Source organism: Nyctereutes procyonoides, unplaced genomic scaffold (genome assembly GCF_905146905.1).
Source record: "Nyctereutes procyonoides isolate TBG_1078 unplaced genomic scaffold, NYPRO_anot_genome, whole genome shotgun sequence".
NCBI lineage: Eukaryota > Metazoa > Chordata > Mammalia > Carnivora > Canidae > Nyctereutes > Nyctereutes procyonoides.
This window is the reverse complement of record NW_026575051.1, coordinates 35,844,189-35,855,000: the sequence shown is the minus strand read 5'-3', so window position 1 is coordinate 35,855,000 and position 10,812 is coordinate 35,844,189. Positions and strand designations below refer to the sequence as shown.

Below are 10,812 nucleotides of genomic sequence, written 5' to 3'. Positions count from 1 at the left end.
AGCAGAACTTTGAAGAAAGCTTTAGTAAGATGACTTGAACTTCTTACTTTATTCTGTCTGGCACTTACCTTAATTAGAATGTTTAAAGAAGTTTTATAAGGTTTAAAATCCGAAAAGAGGGTAACAATTCGAAACTTCACTTCCTGCTTTGGCTTGTAGAGGGACTTGTCTGTTTGAATAAAGACAGTCATTCTCTTGGTCTCAAATGATAAGCGTGTGCTGTTAGAGAATAAAATCTCATCCTGGGCACGTCCAGTTACACGCAGTTCATAAATCCCGTCCGCACTGTTCAGAGGTAGCTGGAGAAAATAAAGAGATCAAGCAACATTCTCATTTTACCTCGAAAGGGTTTTTAATTATAAGTTAGAACAGAAAATTTCAATCCATAGTATTATTAAAAGTAATTGCCATGTTGAAAAACTTGCCCCTCCTAGACACTGACATTAAACAATTTGTTTTCCCTCCTAACATCCTGTAGTTTCCTCTCCAGCTAAATTGCAGGGTTCCTGGAATGGAGGGCTCAGCAGCAGTAACCTTGTCATGTCCTGTTCCATGTGCAAATTCTTCCTCACAGTCACTGTTGGTCAGGATATCTAATATCTATCAACATTTTTTCCATGTCTCCCTATTTAAGGCAGTCAACTGGTGAACACATTTGCACAAGACTTGTTTTCTTGCTGCTCTCTCTCTCTCTCTCTCTCTCTCTCTCGCTGTTTTCTACAGTGCTCACTCTTCCTGCATCCTGCACATCACAAGTCAGAGTCTCAGGAAGGATGGAGGCACTGCTGCTTTCCTACTGTTCTTACCAATAGAACTCCTGCCTTCTAGCGTCAACAGACCAGATCCCATCCTCAGCAGTTTACATGACCTGTGTCATTTCACCTCACAACAATCCTTCAGGTGGGTGCTCTTATTGACACCATTTTATACACTGGGCTTGGAGGATTTGCAAAGTTGCTCCAGGTCACTAGTTGAGATGCAAACTCACGATGAGCTATACTACTCATGCAGTGGCTTTAAAACACATCTGACAATTGTCTGACTCTCTGCCCTTCAAAAGATAGAGCCTCATTCCCCAGACTTAGGGACTTGCTTCTCAAGAAGAGAATGAAGCTGGGTTATCGAAAAGTTAGCTTTTGTATGGTTCTTCTTCTCTTTCTCTCTGGGATTCCTCACTCTGGGGGAATCCAGCTGCCATGTGACGAGGACACTCAAGAACCCTGTAGAGAGGCCCACAGAGGGAGAAACTGAGGCCTCCCACCAACACCCACCACCAGCTTGACAGCCATATGAATGAACTACCTTACAGAGGATCCCCAGCCCTAGTGAAGCCTTCAGGTAACTGCAAGTCTGACTGTAGACTTGTAATATCCCAAATCAGAACAGCCCAACATATGGAATATGCAGTTCCCATATTCCTGACCCACAGAAATTGTAACAAGCAATAAAAGCTTGTTACTGTTTTATGTCAAAGCCTTGGGATAATCGGTTACACAATATATGACTAGCGTACCTGACTTTCAGTTAGTTTTCGTGTTAATAAACCTGTGGTACTAAAACTAAATCCTGACTCACATTTACAAACAAGTTTTGTCCACAGAAAGCTCAGAGATCTTCCAGTAATCACAGCTACCTTAAAGCGAGCAACATGGATAAGAACACAAAGGAAATGTAAACAAGGTACCAATACAGTAATCAGCAAAAAATATTTAGGGAGAGAAATACTGATGTCCACAATTACTTGGGGATACATTTTAAATAAGATGAATTAATGAATGGAGAGACAGATAGATGAACAGACAAGTGATACAGAGCAAGTATGGTAAAATGTTAATGACAGATTCTGAGTGATGAGTACAGAAGTGTTCACTGTGAAATTCCTTCAAGTGTTTTGTATATTTGAGAATTTCTTAATAAAAAGTTAGAAAAAACAATCAGTAGCATCACATGCAAATAACTTCCAATGCTGACTTTTGCTTTTCTTCCATAAATATTTATTGAGCACCTTCTGGCTCCAGGTTGTTCTAAGTCCTTGGGATACAACATGACCCAGAGATGTGTGCCCTAGTAGGGCTGGGAGTCTAATCTTGGAACCTGCATTCTTAAATTCTATTTTCTCAAATGATACTTCAGCTCTCAGATTCTTTTAAATGGGTATTCTAATACTAAAAGCAGGAAGCTATATATATGCCAGCATATCATACTGTTACATATGGCAAAGATTCATAAACACTTCATGTTTAAAATATGATATTTGATAGGACTGTTTTTCATGATTTGGATATAGTTTGATCATTTTTAGGCTCCAGAACAGACAGTAGATTGAAGATTTATGTCAAATTAATGATGCATAGGCCCCAAACTAAAGAGGCCCATTAATCACAAGAATGCCAAGAGTTAAAGAAGCAGAAGTAACACAAATGTGTCCAAAAACATTCTTTCTGGGATGCCTGGGTGGCTCAGCAGTTAAGTGTCTGCCTTCAGTTCCGGTCATGATCCCGGAGACCCAGGATCTAGTCCCATATCAGGCTCCCTACATGGAGACTGCTTCTCTCTCTGCCTATGTCTCTGCCTTTCTCTCTCTGTGTCTCTCATGAATAAATAAATAAAAATCTTTAAAAAAAAAATTCTTTCTGTGCCCTACTCCATCCTCCTTCTGGGAGCTGGCACTACCTCAAAAGGAAATAGTACTATCTTTCTGCTCCTTTCAGCTACCCCAAGTAATTTGCTTTCTCAACTGCCCCATTAGAAACCTTGCCCCATTCCCCACATAAGTAAGATTTGGATAATTCGGGATCCTCAAAGCCTCAGTATTAATCCCAAGGCTGGAAAGTCAGAGATTACAAATGAACTTGGTATATCAGTAGACCAGGGGTGACTCTACAAATCATGGGACATCACTATAAGCCTTGGGGTGTCACCACAGACTTTGCATGGCACTACAGATCCTGAGCTGTGGTAGAGATCTTAGCCTTCCATTGTTAACAACAGAGGGGCATTATGAGGAAACCAAAAAAAAAAAAAAATAGCATGGATTTTAAGCAATCTCTATGAAACTTTCTCTCTATAACAGACCTAGAATGCATTGTAACCTGTTCCCCACAGTGGAGAGGATGCCAGAAAGTAAAAGCTCCTGAATCTCTGCTTATCAATTGCTTTCTGCCTTCTTGGGATCACAATTACTGAAAGAGTTCACAGAATTGGTAATAAATCCCTCATCAGATATTTCCATATCTCTTATACAAGAACCAATTATTTACCCACAGAGATTTGGGATTCCTATATTTGGGTCAAGAACAAGGGGCTGAAGAAGATACAATTTCCACAGATGGACATGTCTGGCAGCAGGACAATAGTCTGGAAGTATACAAAATCAAGGGGCTTTTATGAGCAAAGTATCAATCAGCATCTGACTTGGGCATGCAAGATCCTCATTGTGCTAAGTGTACTCCGTGTATACATAAATGCAAATTTTCTGAGTAAATGATTGCTCTTTGCCCAGGGTATCTAAGGAAGGTACACTCACAAAGGTCCTCCGGGGGGCAGTGTATCTGGCTGGTTCAGTCAATGGAGTATGGGACTCTTGATCTTAGGTTGTGAGTTCAAGCCTCACATTGCGCATAGAGTTTACTTAAAAATAAAATAAGATAAATATTTTTAAAAGGTCCTTGGTGGGCAAGAAACTAATCTGGGTTGACTAAAACCATTTTGCCTTCTTTAAAAGATCATATGTCAAAGAAACTGAGATAAAACAATAGTATTTGTCCTACTCCATTAATAATGCTAGTTACTAAAAGTAGTGGAGATTTCAAATAACTCAAAATAAAGTTGAGGAATTTAAGATGACAGTTTCTATTAAAAATATTTTTAAAAAATTATTAATTATACATAAACTTTAAAACATTTCTAAATTTAAAAACCACTCCTTCATTTTAAGTTGGATTTATTTACAAAGAGAATAGAAGAAATTTCTCCTAATACATTTTGTGCAAAAAATCATATTTATATTAAACATCAATTTTTTTATTTACTTCTCATTAAAAACTGTAGCATATCAAAAGTAGAAACAATGGGCTCATCAGATTTTAAAAACACATTTGTTTTAATGCTGTCAGAATGTTTCTATTTTACAGCAAAAATTCATGAGAACCTTAAAAGACAATTTAAAATATTACATTTACAAATATCAGAATGCAAGTGCACACTCTGAAAGCTAGGTCTGTTTTAACTGAAAACTCATAACAATACAGAACTTTCTATTTTTGCCAAGCATTATCACATTTTCCCAGACACCTTATGACTAAATCTTTAAATTTTAATTTTACTAGGAAAGGGATACAGTCCTAAATATAATCTCTAGTTAAGCTTTCAATAGACAATTGCTATATATTCATACAATAGAAATGGCATTAATATTAAAGACATACAGGATGTTGGAGTTCATACTTCACATAGCTGAGACCTAACAGAATCAGGGCAGCCAAGTTCCAGTTAATGATAGTTTGGACAAGTACAATTTATAATAAAACTGACATTACTGGAACAAGCCCTAGTGCCTGGTACCACCTAATGCTTCCTCTGCTCAGCCATTCTACACTTACAGCCCATGCACCTTCAGGCTTCTCTGATGAAACCAGACAGTTGTACTTTAAACTGTGGTTCCTGGACTTAAATCCCACCCCCTTCTGCTGTAGGACAATTGTGTTATGCAGGAGTTATTTTAATCTTCTCATTGGAATATTATTTCAACAGCATATGGCCAGCATCTAACGTTTTCGGGTACAGGAACGCAATGCAATGTTTTATTATCACTGAGATGGGTTCCCCACCACCACCATTTCCACCTGCTTTGCATCTTTTTCCCTACTTTCTATTTAACAATGGAAAAGCAGTTATATTTCTTAGTAAGGAAAATGCAAACATAATAGGTAAGAAAACAATAGCTATACTTATAAGTAATTTTTACGAGTACTGTTTGGGAGCTACTGTATTCTCTAGGAACCACCTGGCCCCGGAAAAACGAATGTGGTTTTTGAATGTGCTTGATGAGTAACCTTCAAAAAGTAATTGAGGAAATAGAGGAACTTGGCCCATCAGGTGATGCTGATCCTACATTAAGTATGTAAAGTGTCAGGGCTAAAGTTGTTCAAAAGAAACCACAGGCCCAAGATGGACTAGTTTGCTCCCAGAAGAGCAAACAGAGACTTAAGTGCAGTTTCAACCTTCCCAAGAGTAAGTAGAATTTTAGGTCAATTAATCTGGAACTTTCTGACAAGCACCAATGAGGTAATCTGTCACAAGGGTCTTCTCTAGCCCCATCCCCCTAAAGGAAGATGAGGTAATCTGCAGGATAAAACCCCATGTCCTTCCCCTAAGGGAAGGTGACCTTGCCTGGAACAATCTTTTCTTTTCTTTTGCTAGTCACTTCCTTGCCCCCACCTTCCTTCTGAAAAAAACCTTCCATACTGTACAACTCAGGAACTCCCCTCTACTTGCTAAATGGGATCCTGCCCAATTGCTTAATAAAGCTAATTACATCTTCAAATTTACTAGACTGAATTTTGTGTTTTGACAAAGTCATCAGTTATCTCTTCTCACAAAAGTATACCAAACTGCGTCTCTTGTTAGGATGCCCTGGTCTACTTTCTCTATTGTACATTCAGAGTGTGAAGCTCCAAAACAAAACATGGTAATAAAAGTACAAACTTTCAAATCAAAGTTATGATAAGTAGGATCAGTTCACAAACAGCATGCAATCATTAGGTTTTATGACTTTCTCAACAAAATAATAACCCCTTTCCACTTCTATAGCAAATTTTACAGCACTTTTCACATCTTATTTCACCTCCAGAGAATCCCCTATGAAACAGAGGCAGTTTCTTTATCCCCTTTTCCAGGGCTGGAATAAGGGTGAGGTGGGGGAGGCCTCAAGTGCAAAAATTAAGGAGGAGACAAAAAAAAATTCAGTAATCAAGATAAATAAATTGTTAATATTCAAAAGATTTTTAAAATAGCAAGTATAATGCAAAAAATTAAATTATGAACAAAAAAAAATGTTTAAACAAAGACAGGATCAGTATCACCAATGCCTCGGCCTTCAATATGGTTCAGTGTGGTATTACAACTTTCCAGGACAGAGAAACTGAGCAACAGAGTGTCAATTACACACTCAAAACTGTAAGGCTCTTTAAGGCAGAAGCAGATTTCTGTGGCAACAGTCCAGGCCAGTTCCCTGTTTTATAAGAGAAAACCTTTGCCATGAGTTTGAAAAGGCTAATAACCAAATCTTTTTGAAGTAACACTATTCTTAATCTAAAGGTAGAACTGAACTCAAGTCAAACTCACAAGGGATGTAAATTGATATAAAGACCAACAAAATATTAGTTTGTTTCCCTAATCGATGCAATGTATACGTCTGAAACCAAAATTTTTAAATGGATACTTACTGATGGAAGAATAAGTGTCTTGAAAGAGCCTAAAAGCAAAACGGGGAAAAAAATAGAGTCATAATTTGAATATGATGATATAATACACAACTCCGAAGACTCTCCTAATACTCTTTCAGATAAAGAAATCATAAGCTTATAGAATCACAAACTTATTTGGTCAAAACAAAACAATTTTATCAAAGCCCAGAACACGTGAGAGATTACTACACATCCTTGTGCCAAAGAATTAAGGAAACCTGACCCACACTTAAAAAGGTATCAGTAGGTGAACCCCACCCCACACCTCAAAAATTAGTTTAAGTTCTGCTTCTCTTTTCCTTTATCATTTTTGTTGTCATTGTTGCTGCTGTTCTTGTTGCTGCTTTAGGGTTATACACATTTGGGAGACACTTCAATGGATGTTGAGAAAGAACCTGAGGTTTATTTCTTATGTTCTCAGACCCTCATGATTAAGAAAGAAAAGGAAGGGATTAGTCACGTCAGGGGTGAGCTGGGACTCATAAGTGACTCACTGGTATTAGAGTGATGCAGACTTCTTTTCATGTACAGTTTCTAAACATAGGACTACTAATTTAACTCATGCCAATTTCTCATCAGATCTAATTACTTCAAGGGAAAAAATGTTTCAAGTTAAAAATAAAAGAGTACTTATCCAAAGTTCCCATTTAAGTGATATGAATTCAGAGTAGTGATGGACCCTCACAGTTTCTTCATTTAAGAAATACTTGTGAGCGGTGCCTGGGTGGTTCAGTCGGTTAAGCGTCTGCCTTCTGCTCAAGTCATGATCTCAGGGTCCTGGGATTGAGCCCTGCATTGGGCTCCCCACTCAGTGGGCAGTCTGCTTCTCCTTCTCCCTCTGTATTCTCTCTCTCTCTCTCTCTCTCTCTCTCTCTCTCTCTCTCTCAAATAAATAAATAAATAAACCTCTTTTTTAAAAAAGAAATATTTGTGAATATTTAAGAAATATTTACCCCAATGAACAAGACAGACATAGGCCCTATCCTCCTGGAAGCCACATGTGTCTATCCTATGGGAACAGAGAGACACTGGAGCACAGCACAGTACAGAGCAGGGGGTTGAGCAAATGGCTTCCGGAATTAGACTACACCAGTTCTATACTGAATCAACCATGTACTAGCCCCATCCTTGAAAAAGTTGCCTGATTATCCAGGCTCAATTTTTTAATCCATAAAAAGAGCATATTCATAATTGTATCAATCTCATAAGGTGGTTGTAAAGCAGAAGTATGTTGATATTTATAAAGTGTATAGAACAGTGTCTGGCATAGAGGAAATGCTTGATAAATAGAATTATTCCAGAGCCAGAAAACATGGAAGAGATATCTGCTGGAGATGTCAGCAGGATCTTCCAATTTTTATAATGGAGCATTTAGTCAATCAGAACACATCACCAATGTCAAGTTTATAGATTATAGAGTCATATAATACACTTTCTCAACCAAAATATTAAGTATTAGAAAACCTTGATTTCTTGGTTTTGTTCAATAAATAACAGAAATAAAAGCTAGTACATTTATACCCTGATAAATGGCCTAAAACAATCCCCAATCTGCACACACCCACCTGAAGACCACTGCCCCAATGGGCCTCAGTGAAATACAAATATGTTTTCCGCAACAGATAAGCAATTCATCAAAATCACTTATCACTTAGCACAGATCGGTTTATCCAATAACTGTCACCATAGGAAGCAAAGAATAGGACTCTTAAATAACAGGACATTGGACAAAAAGTGTCTTGAAAAAGTGAAGAAAGAGAAACAACTGAACAGATACAGCTAAACACAAAGGACTGCAATATAGATAGATAAGGTGGAGCCCACCTCACAGGATCAGGGGAAGTTACCTAGAAAAAAATGATGCTAGAAGTCGAGGATTGTAGGATAAAGAAAATTAGCCAGATGAGAAAGGAAGGGAAGAGTTTCCAGGCAGAGCAGCAGCAAATGCCAAAGAGTGGAGCTCAGCATGTTTCCACAGAAGCAAAGAGCTGGCAGGGAGAGGACTGTAGAGATGAGGCTGCACCAGACCCTGAAAGGCCTTTTACACAGAGTGAGTCCTGGCCAGGACAATCACAGGTTATGCCGCTATCCCAGAATCCTGATTTAACATTTGTCCTGAATCTTTTTGGTTCAGTAAACTATTGACATGAGATGGGTTTAATCTGTACAAGATTTAACTTTGAAATATTGTAATCATGCTTTGGTAATATCTCAACCTATGGGAAGAAACTTCTTGTTAAGTTCTTATTTTTAGTGGGATAGGCATATTCTATACTGAACTGAAGTAAAGTTAAGAAGCCCTATGATACTGCAGCAACTCAACTTGGTGAAACATTCAAAAGAACCATAAATAAAATTTACTTGACAAGTTTTATGTTGTAAAAATATTTGTTGAAGGGAGTCATAGTACTATCCAGGCAAAAAGACAAACCCTGTTATATTCTTGAACTGAAACATTTAAGTAATTCAATATGGGGGAATAGCTGGAATTGAGAATATCCTCCTGGGATCCCTGGGTGGTGCAGTGGTTTAGTGCCTGCCTTTGGCCTAGGGCGCGATCCTAGAGACCCGGGATCGAATCCCACGTCGGGCTCCCGGTACATGGAGCCTGCTTCTCCCTCTGCCTGTGTCTCTGCCTCTCTCTCTCTCTGTGTGTGTGACTATCATAAATAAATTTTTAAAAATTTTAAAAAAAAGTTTTTTTTTTAAAAAATAGAATATCCTCCTATCAGTAGAATTTGCTCTGATCTTAACATGTACCTCAGCATATGAGAAGAATGTTCTCAATTAAAAATATACCAACCAGGGGATCCCTGGGTGGCTCAGCTGTTTGGCACTTGCCTTCAGCCCAGGGCATGATTCTAGAGTCCCAGGATGGAGTCCTGCATCAGGCTCCCTGCATGGAGCCTGCTCCTGCCTCTGTGTCTCTGCCTCTCTCTCTCTCTTTCTCTCTCATGAATAAATAAATAAAATCTTTAAAAAAAAAACAACCATTAACAAGTGGAATCTGAAATTAAAAACAATACCATTTACATTAGAATCCCCCCAAAAAAGAAATACTTAGGTATAAATCTAAAAAATGTGTACAAGATCTATATAAGGAAACTACAAAACTCTGATAAAATGAAATCAAGGAAGGATTAAATAAATGAAGAGATGTTCAATGTTCATGGATAGAAAGACTAAATATTGTCAAGACATCAATTCTTCCCAACTTGATCAATGCAATCCTAATCAAAATCCCAGAAAGTTATTTTATGAAAATCAAGAAATTGATTCTCAAGTTTATAGGGAGAAGCAAAAGACCCAAAATAACCATCAATACTAAAGGAGAACAAAGTTGGAAGATTGGTGCTACCAATTCCAAGACTTATTGCAAAACTACAATAATCAAGGCAGTGTGGTATTGGCAAAAGAATAGACAAACTGATCAATGGGTCCAGAAATGGACCCCTACTAATATAGTTGAATGATGTTTGGCAAATGTGCAGAAGCAATGCAATGGAGCAAAGACTGTCTCTTCAACAAATAATGCTGGAACAATGGACATCCACATACAAACAAATGAATATAGACACAGACTTTACTCTTTTCAGAAAAATTAACTCAAAATGGATCATAGACTTATAAAAAGCATAACTACAAAATTCCTAGAACATAACATAGGAGAAAACATTGATGACCTTGGTCTTTTTAGATGTAACACCAAAGATTCAATCCATTAAAGAAATAATTCAGGGGCACCTGGGTGGTTCAGTGAGTGAAGCATCTGCCTTCAGGTCAGGTTGTGATCACGGGGTCCTAGGACTGAGCCCCATGTTAGGCTCCCTGCTCAGCAGGGGGGTCTGCTTCTCCATCCCCCCCAACTCGTGCTCACTCACTCTCTCTTGCTCTCTTTCCCTCTCTCTCTCTCCCTCTCAAATTAATAAATAAAATCTTTTTTAATAAATAAGATCTTTTTTTAAAAAGAATTCATAAAGTGGACTTCGTCAAAATTAAAAACTTCTGCTATGCAAAAGACAATGTCAAGAGAAACGAAGAAACACTGCAAACTGGGAAAAAATATCTGCAAAAGACACATATGATAAAGAACTATAATCAAAAAAAAATAAAAAATAAAAAATAAATAAATAAATAAAAAAGAACTATAATCAAAAACATACAAAGAACTCTTAAAACTCAACAATGAGAAAACAAATGACCAACTAAAAAATGGACCAAAGTCATTAACAGACAGCTCAGCAAGGAATATACACCGATGGCAAATAAGCACAATAAAAGATGCTCCACATCAGAGGGAAATGCAGATTAAATCAATAAGATACCAGGATGCTGGCATCCATCA

At 37.7% G+C, this 10,812-nt stretch overlaps 1 protein-coding gene across 1 annotated transcript in view; it reads right to left on the bottom strand.

Annotated features, from left to right (window-relative positions):
- CD109 (CD109 molecule) overlaps positions 1–10,812 on the bottom strand; it is a 131,598-nt gene that overhangs the window by 102,776 nt on the left and 18,010 nt on the right. Inside the window, exons 3-4 of the mRNA XM_055330053.1 lie at positions 6,447–6,475; positions 69–299 (exon numbers count right to left, since the gene is read on the bottom strand). Of these exons, the coding sequence (XP_055186028.1) occupies positions 69–299; positions 6,447–6,475 (260 nt within the window). The remainder of the gene's footprint in view (positions 1–68; positions 300–6,446; positions 6,476–10,812) is intronic.